Below are 17,293 nucleotides of genomic sequence, written 5' to 3'. Positions count from 1 at the left end.
CACTATGCCATACTACTTCTCTACTTCTCTACTACTTCTCTACTTAGAGAAGCAGCGTGGCTCAGTGGAAAGAGCACGGGCTTTGGAGTCAGAGGTCATGGGTTCAAATCCTGGCTCCACCAGTTGTCAGCTGTGTGACTTTGGGCAGGTCACTTAACTTCTCTCTGATCTCCCATCCTCGTGTCTCTCTCCACTTCAATCCATACTTCATGCTGCTGCCCGGATTATCTTTGTCCAGAAACGCTCTGGACATATTACTCCCCTCCTCAAAAACCTCCAATGGCTACCAATCAATCTGCGCATCAGGCAGAAACTCCTCACCCTGGGCTTCAAGGCTGTCCATCCCCTCACCCCCTCCTACCTCACCTCCCTTCTCTCCTTCTCCAGCCCAGCCCGCACCCTCCGCTCCTCTGCCACCGCTAACCTCCTCACCGTACCTCGCTCTCGCCTGTCCCGCCATCGACCCCCGGCCCACGTCCTCCCCCGGGCCTGGAATGCCCCCAATCCCTCTGCCCCTCCGCCAAGCTAGCTCTCTTCCTCCCTTCAAGGCCCTGCTGAGAGCTCACCTCCTCCAGGAGGCCTTCCCAGACTGAGCCCCTTCTTTCCTCTCCCCCTCGTCCCCCTCTCCATCCCCCCGTCTTACCTCCTTCCCTTCCCCACAGCACCTGTATATATGTATATATGGTTGTACATATTTATTACTCTATTTATTTATTTATTTATTTATTTTACTTGTACATTTCTATCCTACTTATTTTATTTTGTTGGTAGGTTTGGTTCTGTTCTCTGTCTCCCCCTTTTAGACTGTGAGCCCACTGTTGGGTAGGGACTGTCTCTATGTGATGCCAATTTGTACTTCCCAAGCGCTTAGTACAGTGCTCTGCACATAGTAAGCGCTCAATAAATATGATTGATTGATTGATTGATTCTCTGGGCCTCAGTTCCCTCATCTGGAAAATGGGAACTAAGACTGTAAGCCCCCCGTGGGACAACCTGATCACCTTGTAACCTCCCCAGTGCTTAGAACAGTGCTTTGCACATAGTAAGTGCTTAATAAATGCCATTATTATTATTATTATTCTCAAGAATAGGATGTTTCAAAGGGCAGGAGTGAAGTGATAAAGATAATAATAATAATAATAGTAATAATAATGTTCCATTTGTTAAGCGCTTACTATGTGCAGAGCACTGTTCTAAGCGCTGGGAGGGCTACAAGCTGATCAAGTTGTCCCACATGGGGCTCACAGTCTTAATCCCCATTTTACAGATGAGGTAACTGAGGCTCAGAGAAGTTAAGTGACTTGCCCGAGGTCCCACAGCAGACAAGTGGAGGAGTCAGAATTCGAACCCATGACCTCTGACTCCAAAGCCCGGGCTCTTTCCATTGAACCACGCTGCTGCTTCTAAAGATCTACGCTTCTCACTACCCTTGACTCTTCACTGCATTAGGCAGGTGTAGCCATCGGTTTTTCAAACAAGTCCAAGAGGGTTATTGACGAACCCACCCCAACTCCTATTCTGACAGAATCTAGTTTAGTGCTTGGCCAAAATACTGAGTTAAATTCAAAACCACGACTCTGATTTTCAACAGAGAATGGAACGGCCCCGAATTAGCTCTTTGGCTCTCCTCTGTCCTTGAAACAGCACTAAAGCAAACAGTATAAAATTAAACATTGACAAGTCAATGACAAATCCATCACCCTGAACTACTGTGATCAACACTAAATTTTTTTTTATGGCATTTATTATGCGCTTACTATGTGCAAAGCACTGTTCTAAGCGCTGGGGAGGTTACAAGGTGATCAGGTTGTCCCACGGGGGGCTCACAGTCTTCATCCCCATTTTACAGATGAGGTAACTGAGGCCCAGAGAAGTGAAGTGACTTGCCCAAAGTCACACAGCTGACAATTGGTGGAGCCACGATTCGAACCCATGACCTCGGACTCCAAAGCCTGGGCTCTTTCCACTGAGCCACTCTGCTTCTCTAAATGGGACTAAGTGCCTGAGAAATGCTGTCAAGCAGGGCTCCTGCCCCCTTCACTCATTCAGTTGTATCTATTGAGTGCTTACCGTGTGCAGAACACTGTACTAAGCGCTTGGGAGAGCACAATACAACAATAAATGGACACATTCCCTTCCCACAATGCTTCTTGCCAATCGATCATTCAGTGGTATCTATTAATAATCATGATCATAAGCATATTTGCGTTACTTGGTACACGCTTACTATGTGCCAAGCAAGCTCTGGGGTAGATACAAGCTAATCGGGTTGGATACAGTCCCTGTCCCACAAGGGGCTCACAGTCTTCATCCCCATTCTGCAGATGAGGTAACTGAGGCCCAGAGAAGTGAAGTGACTTGCCCAAGGTCACACAGCAGACGTGTGGCGCGGCTGGGATTAGAACCCATGTCCTCTGACATCCAGGACCGCGCCCTTTTCCACGCTGCCTCTCACACTGTGTGCGGAGCGCTGTACTAAGCGCTTGGGAGGGTACGATACAACAGAATTAGGAGCTGCGTTCGCTGACATTCTTTCCTCTTCCACTCCCATCTCCCATTGCCGCCACTTTTATTCATTCGTTCAGTTGCATTTATCGAGCGCTTACTGTGTGCAGGGCACTGTACTAAGCGCTTGGGAGAGTACAATATAACAATAAACAGACACATTCCCTGTCCACAGTGAGCTTCAAATCCATAGGGTGAGCTTACATGGGGAAGCAGCGTGGCTCAGTGGAAAGAGCCCGGTCTTTGGAGTCAGAGGTCATGGGTTCGAATCCCCGCTCCGCCACGTCTGCTGTGTGACCTTGGGCAAGTCACTTCACTTCTCTGAGCCTCAGTTACCTCATCTGTTAAATGGGGATTAAGACTGTGAGCCCGACATGGGACAGCTTCCCCCTTTTAGACTGTGAGCCCGCTGTCAGGAGGGACTGTCTCTATATGTTGCCAATTTGTACTTCCCAAGCGCTTAGTACAGTGCTCTGCACACAGTAAGTGCTCAATAAATATGATTGATGACAGCCTCATCACCTTGTATCCCCTCCCAGCTCTTAGAACAGTGCTTTGCATATAGTAAGCACTTAACAAATACCATTATTATTATTATTATTATTATTATTATTATTATTCCTTCTCTAAGGCCCATGACCTTGCCAGTCTTGGATGCCCTCAAGATGCCAATGATATTAACCTGGGCATCTTACACTCCCTCCCACCTGGGCACCCACCCAGCAGGGCCTAGGCCCATGCATGGCTCATGGCCCTCTCAGAACGTTTACATCTACCCGTTGTCACCTGCCCTGAAATATAATAATGATGGCATTTATTAAGCACTTACAATGTGCAAAGTGGAGAGGGGAGAATTTATTTTACTTGTACATATCTATTCTATTTATTTTATTTTGTTAGTATGTTTGGTTTTGTTCTCTGTCTCCCCCTTTTAGACTGTGAGCCCACTGTTGGGTAGGGACTGTCTCTATATGTTGCCAACTTGGACTGCCCAAGCGCTTAGTCCAGTGCTCTGCACACAGTAAGCGCTCAATAAATACGATTGATGATGATGATGCAAAGCACTGTCCTAAGCGCTGGAATCCTGCCCAGCCACACGATTTGCATTGAGATATAAAGGGGTCCACCCGATTCCCTGCGGGATTTAACGGCCATTCTTATACAACTGAAGTAAAATGTTAGCTCAAGGGCTAGGGGTTTGAAAATCTGTAAGGCAGCTGTTCAATTTTGTTTCTGATATTGGAAACACTGTTCCTTTCCATATCAGTAATTTATTTATTTCCATTAAAGTCTGTCCCTCCAGACTGTAAGCTCGCTGCGGGCAGGGAATGTGTCTGTTCACTGTTGTATCGTACCCTCCCAAGCGCTTAGTACGGGGCTCCGCACACAGAAACCGCTCAACAAACGCGAGCGAATGAATGAATAAATGCATGGACTTGAAAGGCTGATATCCCTTCCATCTCTCCCACAAGAACGACTTCTTCGCTATGTTTAACTGATACCTGTTATTAAAATAATGCTTACCCCTGCAGATCGCCCAAGCGTCTTCATCACACTTTTCCCCACTCGTCCTCAGTTCAAAGAAATTATATTCTTCAAGGCTAAGGAGACCATTTCCATCTAAATCAATTATTTCGAAGATGTCTGATAGAGCTGATCTAAAAGAATTAAGAAACGGAAAGCTTCCAATTAACAATATAAATCCATTTCCGTCAAATCACTGGTGCTTACTGAGGACCTGATTGCCAAGCACGGTATTAAGCACATGGCGATGTTTCTTTTTCTCACGGAACTTGCACTGAATGGGGAAGGACAGACGAAATTATTGAAAAATAGGGGGAGGATGAGAAAGACAAGCGGATATACCAGGATGAAGCAGCTGAATAACTGAAGCAATCAGCCTAATTTATTAAGTGCTTATTGTGTGCAAAGCACTGTACTAAGCGCTTAGTACAGTGTTCTGCACACAGCGAGTGCTCAATAAATACGAATGAATGAATGAATGCCTGGGAGAGTACAGTTCAATAGAATTGAGGACATGATCCCTGCCCTCAAGGAACGGACTATCTAATGGTGGAACTTAAAAACTAGTGGGTAGTCAATATTGTGCACACATATGACCTTTGGAGTCAGAGGTCATGGGTTCAAACCCCGGCTCCGCCAATTGTCAGCTGTGTGACTTTGGGCAAGTCACTTCACTTCTCTGGGCCTCAGTTACCTCCTCTGTAAAATGGGGATTGAGACTGTGAGCCCCACGTGGGACAACCTGATCACCTTGTAACCTCCCCAGCACTTAGAACAGTGCTTTGCACATAGTAAGCGCTTAATAAATGCCATCATTATTATTATTATTATAAGTGTCGAAGAATGAAAATCAAATATCTAAGTGCTAAGGGTGACTGGGAATTAATCAGGGAGGCCTTCCTGGAGGAGTTAAGCTTTCAGAAAGTCTTTGAAATGGGCAGAGCTGGGGTCTGGCAGATTTGAGGGAGATGGGAAGGGTTCTAGTCAAGAGAATTGGGAAAATGAGGGCTCAGTCACAATTACCATTATCAGCCGGGAACACAATAATACATGTATTGCATATGGCAGCCGTAACCCAGGTACTCAACGTATTATAATTTATGACAAACAGGATTTACCTGAATTCCTTCGTAAGGGACAGTTCCCCCTCTTCTCCTCTGAATACCAATTTGGCTTCTTCAGTAATCTGATTTTTTTTCTTCTTCAGTCTACAGCCAGTTGTGAAAGGAATTAACCAATAAACTCCAGATCCTAATTCACCTTTCCACCCAAACATCTGTTTTCAAAAGAATCGAGGAAAAATCCATTAGTCTTTTACTCTTCCTAGTCTTTTGTTCTTACAACAATGCCAACTGTAATTATAATTCGTTCGTGGCTCGATAAGAACCCTCGAAATGCCCTTTTTAAAAGTGGTACGAGCACCACGAGAGGATGTCCTTAACGAGACGCCCACAAAACCAAATAACAGTGAGAACAAATTATAACTTTTTTTAAAATGGTATTTGTTAAGTGCTTACTATGTGCCAAGCACTGTTTAATCTCAGCTCAGTGACTCCCAGGGCCTATCCCCTTTCCACTGTTGAACAGGGCTTCCTTAGTTTGGAATTAGTTGGGTCCAAATTTGTGAGACTTTACTTTTAAAATAGGAAAGTACGTTATTGAAATAATAACTGGGTCTGCATGTGGTGCATTACGGCTTCGGCCTCGTCTACTACGTGATCGTGGGCTTGACGGCGCTCAGCCAGGTGCCCGACGTGGACGTGGATGGTGAGTGTCGTCGGACAGCGGCCGGCCCAGGCCTCGCTCCTGCGCGGCTTCTCTTTTCAATCGATCACACGCTGTACTGAGCGCTCTGGGGAGCGTACAAGGGCCTCCCCCTCTGGACTGCAGGCCCTGCTGAGAGCTCACCTCCTCCAGGAGGCCTTCCCAGACTGAGCCCCTTCCTTCCTCCCCGCCTCGTCCCCCTCTCCATCCCCCCGTCTTACCTCCTTCCCTTCCCCACAGCACCTGTATATATGTAGATATGGTTGTACATATTTATTACTCTGTTTATTTATTTATTTATTTTACTTGTACATTTCTATCCTACTTATTTTATTTTGTTGGTATGTTTGGTTCTGTTCTCTGTCTCCCCCTTTTAGACTGTGAGCCCACTGTTGGGTAGGGACTGTCTCTATGTGATGCCAATTTGTACTTCCCAAGCGCTTAGTACAGTGCTCTGCACATAGTAAGCGCTCAATAAATGCGATTGATTGATTGATTGATTGATATAGGTACCCACATCCATCCCCCCCATCTTACCTCCTTCCCTTCCCCACAGCACCTGTATATATGTATATATGTTTGTACATATTTATTACTCTATTTATTTATTTATTTTACTTGTCCGTATCTATTCTATTTATTTTATTTTGTTAGTATGGTTTTGTTCTCTGTCTCCCCCTTTTAGACTGTGAGCCCACTGTTGGGTAGGGACTGTCTATATGTTGCCAACTTGTACTTCCCAAGCGCTTAGTACAGTGCTCTGCACACAGTAAGCGCTCAATAAATACGATTGATGATGATGATGATGATGATGATGAACTCAGTGACTCCCAGGGCCTATGCCCTTTCCACAGTTGAACAGGGCTTCCTTTGTTTGGAATTAGTTGGGTCCAAATTTGTGAGACTTTACTTTTAAAATAGGAAAGTACGTTTTTGAAATAATAACTGGGTCTTGCTATAGGTACCCACAATTTATAATAATAACAGTAATAATCATAATAATCACCGTACTTCTACTTCAGTGCTTGTTTTAGGGCTTGGCCCATTCATTCAGCTGTATTTACTGAGCCCTTAACGTGTGCAAATCTCACAATCATTATTGTGTGCCAAGCACTGTACTATGCTCTGGGGTAGATAGAAGATAATCAGGATGGGCACAGTCCCCGTCCCACATGGGGTTCCCATTCTAAGAGGGAGGGGGAACAGGTATTGAATCCCCGTTTCAGAAATGAGAAAACTGAGGCACAGAGAGGTTAAGTGACTTCCCCAAGGTAAAACAGCAGGCAAATGGCAGAGCTGGGATTAGACTCCTTTTAGACTGTGAGCCCGCTGTTGGGCAGGGACTGTCTCTATATGTTGCCAACTTGTACTTCCCAAGCGCTTAGTACAGTGCTCTGCACACAGTAAGCACTCAATAAATACAATTGATGATGATGATGATGATGAAGTCCTCCTTCTCTCTTACATTTGCAGTTACTCCAGGTACTAAATTCTGGGGTTGAAACAAGGTTATCGCAACGGACACTGTCCCTGTCCCATAGGGAAGCAGAGAAGCAGCATGGCTCAGTGGAAAGAGCCCGGGTTTAGGAGTCAGAGGTCATGGGTTCGAATCCCGGCTCCGCCACTTGTCAGCTGTGTGACTTTGGGCAAGTCGCTTCACTTCTCTGGGCCTCAGTTCCCTCATCTGGAAAATGGGGATTAAGACTGTGAGCCCCATGTGGGACAACTTGACTAACTTGTATCCCCCCAGCGCTTAGAGCAGTGCTTGGCACATAGTAAGCACTTAACAAATGCCATTATTATTATTATATGGGGCTCGCCATTTATCTCTTCCCCATTTTTACAGATGAGGAGACTGAAGCACGCAGATGTTAAGTGACTTGCCCAAGGTCACACAGCAGACCAGTGGCACAGATGGGATTTAGACAGGAGAAGCAGTGTGGCTCAGTGGAAAGAGCCCAGGCTTTGGAGTCAGAGGTCATGAGTTCAAATCCCGGCTCTGCCAATTGTCAGCTGGGTGACTTTGGGCAAGTCACTTCACTTGTCTGGGCCTCAGTTACCTCATCTGTAAAATTGGGGATTAAGACTATGAGCCCCCCGGGGGACAACCTGAACATCTTGTAACCTCCCCAGCACTTAGAACTGTGCTTTGCACATAGAAAGCACTTAATAAGTGCCATTATTATTATTATTATTATTTAGACCTCTGATCTCTTGACTCCTACTTCCAGGCTTTTTCCACTAGGCCACACTGCCTTCAAATCAAGGTCAAAACCTACCAAGACAAGGCCAAAATAACTGAAATAGTGAGAGTCCACGATGCCGAAAGGGCACCGCAAATGACTGACTTATGTCATCTGAACAGACAGCCAGGTCCAGCAAAGCTGATTTTTGTCATATTGAGAAGAAAAGCAAATTACCCTGAATACTGCACACTATGGCACTTCATGCAATATAGGAATGACTCAAAAATAAAAGTGCAGTGTGGCAAAAAGCTGGTGATCCTTTAAAGAAAATTGCAATTTCCTGTTTGTGGTATCAGTGCAATTCAGTGCCCCCCGACCTTGCAATCAATATCAAATTTGCAAATAAGACACCGGTGATCACTCAGAACGCAAGAAAATACTTTCTTTAGAAACTTTCTAGGGACAGGAGCGTGTTTGGCAACAAAACTGCAGATAATAGATCTGATTGCGGCTGATTTTTCAAAAGAAAAGACCTTGTAGGACTGGAGGTGATTCAGCCGGATCGAGGAAATAGAAAGCATCAAATCCAAGGGCCTCCTTCTAGCAGGGCTCTTTCCGCAAGAGATGTCTCATCATACTGAGAAGGCAGTGTTGCCCACCGGATAGGGCCCGGGCCTGGCGATCAGAAGGACCTGGGTTCTAATCCTGGCTCCGCCACTTGTCTGCCGCGTGACCTTGGGCCAGTCACTTCACTTCTCTGGGCCTCAGTTACCTCATCTGTAAAACGGGGATTAAGACTGTGAGCCCTATGTGGGACACGGACTGTGTCCGACTTGATTACTTTGTATCTACCCCAGCACTTAGAACAGTGCCTGGCATATAGTAAGCGCTTAAAAAGTGCCATTTGGAAAATAAAAAAATTACTCCTAAAGACACCATGGATCCCAGATACCAGCATATAGATGTAAATCACACTGCATGCATTACTCTGGGCACATAGTGTAAAATACTATATTATTATTATTATCATTATTTTCAAATGGAGTGTGGCTTAGTGGATAAAGCCCGGGCCCAGGGGGTCAGAAGGACCTGGGTTCTAATCCTGGCTCCACTACCTGTCTGCTGTGTGACCTTGGCCAAGACACTTGACTTCTCTGTGCCTCAGTTACCTCATCTGTAAAATGGGGATCAAGACTGTGAGCTGCATGGGGGACAGGGACTGTGTCCAACCCAATAGGTCTTCATTAACTCCAGTGCTTAGTACAGTGCCAGGCACATAGTAAACTGTGAGCCCCACGTGGGACAACCTGATTACCTTGTGTCTACCCCTAGTGCTTAGTACACAGTAAGTGCTTAACAAATGCCATTATTATTACCAGCGCTTAGAACGGTGCTTTGCACATAGTAAGTGCTTAACAAATGCCATTATTATTATTATTATTATTATTATTATTATTATTAAGCAATGGGGTGGATACAAGCAAATAGGGTTGGACAGTCCCTGTCCCACGTGGGGCTCACAGTGTGACTTCCCATTTTACAGATGAGGTCACTGAGGCACAGAGCAGTGAAGTGACTTGCCCAAGGCCTTAGCCACAGTGAGCTTACAGTCTAGAGGGGTGGGGGGAGGCAGAACCTGCATAGTTGGAGGGGAGAAGGAAAGCTTTTGGGGGTGAGCCACCTCTGCCTCACTGTATTACACTCCATCCTGCCCCTCAAACTTTCCCCACCTGTCTAAACTGCAACCGTCACTGCGGAAAACAAAAGGAAATCTTTCAAGGGCTTGAAATTCCTCTTCAAGGGAAGACTTCTGAGTCTAAAACGACTGGAAGAAATCCCTCTGTAAATATGACAGAGTGCAATTCCTTCCACCACAAGAGTGTGGGTGTCATAAAGAGCAGGCAGAGACTCATTCAGACTTTATTAGGGGCTGGTTGCTAGACCAGCATTTTAGAGACCCGATCTCAAATCACAGCCTTTTTACCCAAAACAAAATGGGAAAAGCGATTGTCTTGGATGGAGCTTTATCTGGAACTTAACCTAGCAGTTGAGTTCTGACAAAGAGCCTGGCCAAAATGTGAACTTGGGTCATTTAATTTTTTTTTGTTCCCAGGCTGTAACTACGCTGGCTTTTAAGCACGCCTACAAAATAGACTTTTATATCACTTTCCGTCAGGGAAAGGCTTGCTGGTTGTTGAGGTTGTGTAAAGGTTAAATATGATATTACAGTAAGCCCTTGCTTGAATACTATTATTTCCCTTGGTGAGTGAAAGATGAATTTTGTGGTCCTCACAAAATAAATGTCCATATTTATGTATCTTATAATAATAATAATAATAATGGCATTTATTAAGTGCTTACTATGTGCAAAGCACTGTTCTAAGCGCTGGGGAGGTTATAAGGTGATCAGTTTGTCTCAGAGGGGCTCACAGTCTTCATCCCCATTTTACAGATGAGGTAACTGAGGCCCAGAGAAGTGAAGTGACCTGCCCAAAGTCACACAGCTGACAATTGGCAGAGCCGGGATTTGAACCCATGACCTCTGACTCCAAAGCCCGGGCTCTTTCCACTGAGCCACTCTGCTTCTCTACATCTTCTCATGTATCCTCATCCCTGAGTAAATATTTAATTAGAAAAGACAAAAAATGACTTTTGATTAACTTCTGTAAGAATATTAAACCATTTCTCGTATCAGTCTAATTTCATCTCAAACTTCATGCACAAATCCCGTGTCAAGTCAGTAATTGTAATGCTTTCCTTTTAATAAGGATTAAAACAAACTGAATCCATTTTTAAATTTGACTACATTAAAAAAAAGCACGCTTTTCTCACCCAAAACATTGTCTATTCTAGTGTGTCTGATCCTTTGAAGACTAACAGTAGTTCTATGAAATAGTCGACATAGGCTTTGCATATTGTATACAATATTATAATATATCTTAAAACTGGGGAAACTTCAGGTGCATGGGGACTTTGCCAAATTCAAGGCATAACGTCAGTGGGGAAAGGAATCCTGATCCTCAACAAGAGAATTAATTCAACGCTTATCGTATGCTGAACATGATACAAAGTGCTTCGGAGAGTACAATACAATAGAGCTGATATACAAGATCCCTGATCATCATCATCATCATCATCAATCGTATTTATTGAGCGCTTACTGTGTGCAGAGCACTGTACTAAGCGCTTGGGAAGGACAAGTTGGCAACATATAGAGACAGTCCCTACCTGATCCCAAAGAGCTTACCAACTAGACAGGGAGACAGAAAATTGTGAGCCCGCTGTTGGGTCGGGACCGCCTCTATACTTTGCCAACTTGTACTTCCCAAGCGCTTAGTACAGTGCTCTGCACACAGTAAGCGCTCAATAAATACGACTGAATGAATGAATGAATATCTGGAGAAGCAGCATGGCCTAGTGGACAGAGCTCGGGCCTGGGAATCAGGAGGTCATGGGTTCTAGTCCCGACTCCTCCACTTGTCTGCTGTGTGAACTTGGGCAAGTGAACTCGGGCAAGTCACGTCACTTCTCTGTGCCTCAGTTCCCCCATCTGTAAAATGGGAATTAAGACAGTGAGCCCGAGTGGGACAGGGACTGTGTCCAACCCAATTATAATAATAATAATGATGGTATTTGTTAAGTGCTTACTATGTGCAAAGCACTGTTCTAAGCACTGTAATTATCTCATGCATGCAAGTGATTTGTGTATGCACAGTGGGATGAAATTAGACTGATATGAAAAATGGTTTAATATTCTTACAAAAGTCACTTTTTTGTCTTTTTTAATTAGATATTTACTCAGAGACTAGTGCTTAGAGCAGTGCCTGGCATATAGTAAATGCTTAACACATACCATAATTATTATTATCATATCAATTAGTTTAAAACTTTTTTTGCCCTAATGCACTTATCTATTTATTTAAGCCCTTACTAAGCACTTCTGTATGTATATACACTTATGCAATATTTCTCTTTGGGTCTCCCCCATTGAAGAAGTGTGAATTCCTTGTGGTCAGGAGCTTCCTGTGCTTCTGCTGTATCTCCCAAGTGCTTAGCACAGAGTGGCGACTCAGCACTGTCTTACTTAATAATAATAATAATAATAATGGCATTTATTAAGCGCTTACTATGTGCAAAGCACTGTTCTAAGTGCTGGGGAGGTTACAAGGTGATGAGGTTGTCCCACGGAGGGCTCACAGTCTTAATCCCCATTTTACAGATGAGGTAACTGAGGGCCAGAGAAGTGAAGTGACTTGCCCCAAGTCACACAGCTGACAATTGGCAGAGCCGGGATTTGAACCCATGACCTCTGATTCCACAGCCCGGGCTCTTTCCACTGAGCCACGCTGCTTCTCTTCTACTAAGACACTACGACAAAGCTTTTTACTCCTCTTTATTAAGTACAGCTCAGAAAGGCATTGGAAAGATGGCTGAAGAGAAGTCGGTAAAAATAATTATTGTGGCATCTGTTATGTGCTTATTATATGCCAAGGACTGTTCTAAGCGCTGGGAAAAATACAAGATAATTAGACCTAGTATGTGTCCTCCTCAGAGCTCACAGTCTAAGCAGGGGGGAGAATGGGTAATCAGCAATCCCCATTTTACAGATGAGGTAACTGAGGCCCAGAAAAGTGATGTCAGTCGCCCAAGGTCAAACAGCTTTCCACTGCTCCTGTAATGAGCATAAAAGAGTAGTCCAGTGATATAGTCTGGTCCAGACTGACACAGGGGCTCCGGGACCGAAGCTCAGGGCCTTAGGCTGAGGCGGGGGGTAAGAAGCATTGTGGGGAGGAGGGGGAGAATAGGTGAGACCTGACAAATAAAAAAATTACATGAATATAATTTATATATTCACACATAGAGTTCAGCAGCACGGCTCAGTGCATAATAATGATGGCATTTATTAAGCACTTCCTATGTGCAAAGCGCTGTTCTAAGCGCTGGGGAGTTTACAAGGTGATCAGGTTGTCCCACGGGGGGCTCACAGTCTTAATCCCCATTTTACAGATGAGGGAACTGAGGCCCAGAGAAGTGAAGTGACTTGCCCAAAGTCACACAGCTGACACGTGGCGGAGCCGGGATTTGAACCAATGACCTCTGACTTCAAAGCTCGTGCTCTTTCCACTGAGCCACGCTGCTTCCCCTATGCGTAGCATGGTCCTGGGAGTCAGGAGGACCTGGGTTCTAATCCCGGCTCCACCACTTGTCTGCTTTGTGACCTTGGGCGAGTCGCTTCACTTCTCCGGGCCTCAGTTACCCTCATCTGTAAAATGGGGATTAAGACTGTGAGTCCCATGTGGGACAATCCAACCTGATTGCCTTCTATCTATCTACCGCAGCTCTTAGCATAATGCCTGGCATACAGTAAGTGCTTAATAGATACCACCAAAAGCCATAGTTGATTCATTCATATATATGAATATATTATAATTACATATGACTATAATTCACATATATGAGTAGAGTGTATGATTTATGCATATAATGTATGACCTATGACTGGGATTTATGTGATCACCATTATCATCATCAACGTTATTTATTGAGTGCTTACTATGTGAAGAGCACTGTAATAATAATAATAATAATAGCATTTGTAAAGCGCTTACTATGTGCAAAGCACTGTTCTAAGCGCTGGGGAGGATACAAGGTGATCAGGTTGTCCCACGTGGGGCTCAAAGTCTTAATCCCCATTTTACAGATGAGGGACCTGAGGTCCAGAGGAGTGAAGTGACTTGCCCAAAGTCACACAGCTGACAAGTGGCGGAGCCGGGATTTGAACCCATGGCCTCTGACTCCCAAGCCCGGGCTCTTTCCACTGAGCCACGCTGCTTGGGAGACTACACTACAACAGACTTAGCCGATAACATTCCCTGCCCATAACAAGTTTATAGACTAGAGGAGGGAGACATACATTAATATCTAACAGCTTTTCTACAGTAAAAAGACATTTTGAATTAAAAACATAGTCTACATCTTTTAATGCTGAAAAGTCCGCCCAGAACAGATTTGTTTATTAAAAGGCAAGTTGATAGCCACGATGCCAGAATCGTTTATTGTTTTAAATTAGGAAAAAAGACTTGTCACAGGGGCCCCACAAAATCTAATAGCCTCATGTTCACAAAAGGGTTAATCTGGTCCTGGTTATAATCTCTGGCACCAAGGAGCTTTCTTTCTGAAGACAGGAAATGTTACGGGAAAATTTATCAGTCTCTTGATAAACAGTTTCAGCCCGAAGACACCCAAGTGAGATAGAAAGCAACTCTGTTTTTATATCTTCAGCAAATCCTCAGCAACATGAATTGATCCCTGGTAGCGAAAGACATTCGTACTATTTTGAAATCAGGTTTACTTGAACTTCAATATTTGCTTGAAATATAGGAAACAAAAGGGGAAAAAACAAACCCAGGAAACTATCGCAAACTATTCTGCGATAGTCTAATTTTAGCAGAGTCCAACCTTATATTATATTACTATATTACTAATAATACCAATAAGAATAATAACATTAACAATTACTGAAGAACATTAAATGTTTAAGGAAAACAGTACCTCTCTATTCCGCAGTTCTGTAAAGCACACAAGCTGTAGGTTTTCTTGGCCTTCAATTTCCTTCAGAATATACAATGCAGTGTCCACTGCTAACCACTGAGATGGTTTTCCTAAAAAATAAAAAAAACCCAAGTATTTTAAAACAATTACACATTAGTTCATCCTTCCCAGACAATCTAAAAAGTTGTGATTTCTTTTCAGAACACCCAACTTATCTTATCCGCTTTTTACTCTCAGCTACATAAGTAAACTAATTTCACTAAATCTTGGGCAAACTATAATGTATTTTAAAATTAATGAATTGCTCATTCTACACACTATCTGTACTCTTATATTAGTAATCAAGGCAATATCTGCTTTAGAATTCTGCACAATAGGATCTTATCATGAAAGCTTGTTGTGGGCAGGGAATGTGTCTATTTACTTTTATAGTGTACTCTCCCAAGTGCATAGTACAGTGCTCTGCACACAGTAAGCGCTCAATAAATACGACTGAATGAACGAATATAGTCTATTACTTAAGCATTCACTCACCTACATAATCAAGTTTCCCTTCTCCCTCCCATCTGTAAATTATTTTTGTCTGTCTTCCCTGCTTGATTGTAAGCTCCCTGAGGACAGGGGATGTATCTATTAACTCTATAGTTCTCTCCCAAATAATTAGTTCAAGTGCTCTGCCCACTCAGGATGCTCAATAAATAGTATTGATTGATTCGATCCATTGCCTACTTTGCTGTTGTTCAGCACCCAAAACAGCATCATGAAAACCTGTTAGTCAATATGTATTTTTGACACTAAGAAATTAAAATTAAGTTGTCATTTTAGTTCTACATGTACTAAATATGCTAATTTCAGCAACATGTCCCTTAGTCAGAATTCCTCAGTTCAAGTTATATGACAGAACTTTAATGCATTAAAAACAGGGTTGGCACATAACACTTTGAACAGTAAAGAAAATGCTTCCCTTACTCTGACGGCTATTATGGTCACTACAAAAGAAGTCTGCAGGTCATTAAAATTTATATGCTGAAAATTTGACCATTATAGTTGCTTTCTACTGACAATCTAGTATTGGGTGTATAAGGACTTCCAGAATTTCCACTTTAAAAACCCATATTTCAAGAGCTTAAACCCTTTTGGAAAAACGCTAACTTTAAACTTAGTTAACTCAAAACAGAATGTAAGAACTACAGAACAGTGGTAAAAGGTATCCATATTTAATATTTAATTTGCTGAAATATTTTCTGAAACTTCCTTAGCAAGCATTTAATACCTTGGGAGAAGTTTTCGCTGTTTATGTAATTTTGGAGTCAAGTAAGAAGAGATCCTTTGTGATAAATAACTTAATATGTAAATAGATGCTGAAATCAACTGATCCTTAGTAAAGAACCTTGGAGCTGCTCAAAACTTTAGTAGTTCAGGGCCTTTATGGTCACTGGAGCTATGAAAAAATGATGCAACCATAATTAACTCTTCCTGGAGGCAACCTTTGTGAGATGACTGATGTATTTTATGCTCCACCAGAATTATTCCCAAGCTTATTAAAACTTTAAAAAATGAAAACCAGACACCCAAAAGGGTGAGAATTTATGGGATACTGATAGTTGAACCAAATCTTGTGCTGTCCATACTGACCACATTTTTCATTTCTTCCATTTGACTCCCCCCAAAACAAAGCATGCTCTTAACTACAAATACATACACACATATATGTACATATATATAATCGTCATCAATCATATTTATTGAGCGCTTACTATGTGCAGAGCACTGTACTAAGCTCTTGGGAAGTACAAATTGGCAACATATAGAGACAGTCCCTACCCAACAGTGGGCTCACAGTCTAAAATATATAATGTTCAGTACAGTGCTCTGCACACAGTAAATGCTCAATGAATACCACTGACGATGATGAAATGCATCGAGAAGAAAAAGAGCAAAGTGTTAAAAAAAAAGAAACGCGGATAATGTAAATTTACCTTCTTCTTCACTCAGATTTAAAGGCTTAATAGTTAGATAAACTGTGGATCTTTGAGATATATGCATCCTATATTGATGACTAATGATTTCACCATCTTCTTCTAAAAAGAAGCAGCCTTTTGATTGTGTACACTGCCACTCCTGAAAGCAAGAAAAGAAATAGGACTAAGTAAAAGAAGGACTAAGGACCACAGGTAGCTAAATTAAAATCTTCTGGTTAGTCTCTTCCCATTGGGTCCTTTCCACCCGTGAGGAACAAGAAAAAAGTGGAGGCAAATCCAGATGCTCAGAACAGATTTTTAACATGAGATGATCCGCCGACCTGCTTCACAGGGCTCTTGCGATCGATCGCAAGTATATGACTTTAATGACCTTACAAAGTGGCAGTAGTGATAGTAACGACATTTATAGAGCACCCATTGAGTATAACGCATGGGAAGGGCAAAACAAAGAAGTGACACGCTCCCTGCTCACAAGGAGCTTACACTCTAACGGGGGAGACAGACATAAAAATACTTACAAATAGGGGAATCAAAATAAATACTGCAATTGTGAACCAAAGCAGCATGGTCTAGTGGAAAGAGGGCACAGGGACTTGGGGGACAGAGGTGGAAGCAAATGAAGGTAAGACCTGTAAATAAAGTACGTGAGACGGAGAAGGCTGGGCAACCCCATAATCAGACTCCATGGGTAAATGAGGCTGGAAAATGATGTAATAGTGCAAATACAATTATGATGACATTGAAAGAGTTGGCATACTGTTACTGTCCACTAAACTACCT

The 17,293-nt window shown here is 43.1% G+C and overlaps 1 protein-coding gene across 3 annotated transcripts in view; it reads right to left on the bottom strand.

Moving 5' to 3' along the window:
* Positions 1 to 17,293, bottom strand: part of EFCAB7 (EF-hand calcium binding domain 7) — a 48,641-nt gene that overhangs the window by 14,587 nt on the left and 16,761 nt on the right. For all 3 annotated transcript variants that reach the window (XM_038752593.1, XM_038752595.1, XM_038752594.1), the window contains exons 7-10: positions 16,511 to 16,652; positions 14,532 to 14,641; positions 5,148 to 5,305; positions 4,030 to 4,163 (exon numbers count right to left, since the gene is read on the bottom strand). In XM_038752593.1, coding sequence (XP_038608521.1) covers positions 4,030 to 4,163; positions 5,148 to 5,305; positions 14,532 to 14,641; positions 16,511 to 16,652 — 544 coding nt within the window. The remainder of the gene's footprint in view (positions 1 to 4,029; positions 4,164 to 5,147; positions 5,306 to 14,531; positions 14,642 to 16,510; positions 16,653 to 17,293) is intronic.

This window comes from Tachyglossus aculeatus, chromosome 10 (assembly GCF_015852505.1).
Source record: "Tachyglossus aculeatus isolate mTacAcu1 chromosome 10, mTacAcu1.pri, whole genome shotgun sequence".
Lineage (NCBI taxonomy): Eukaryota > Metazoa > Chordata > Mammalia > Monotremata > Tachyglossidae > Tachyglossus > Tachyglossus aculeatus.
This window is presented reverse-complemented; position numbering and strand designations above follow the sequence as displayed.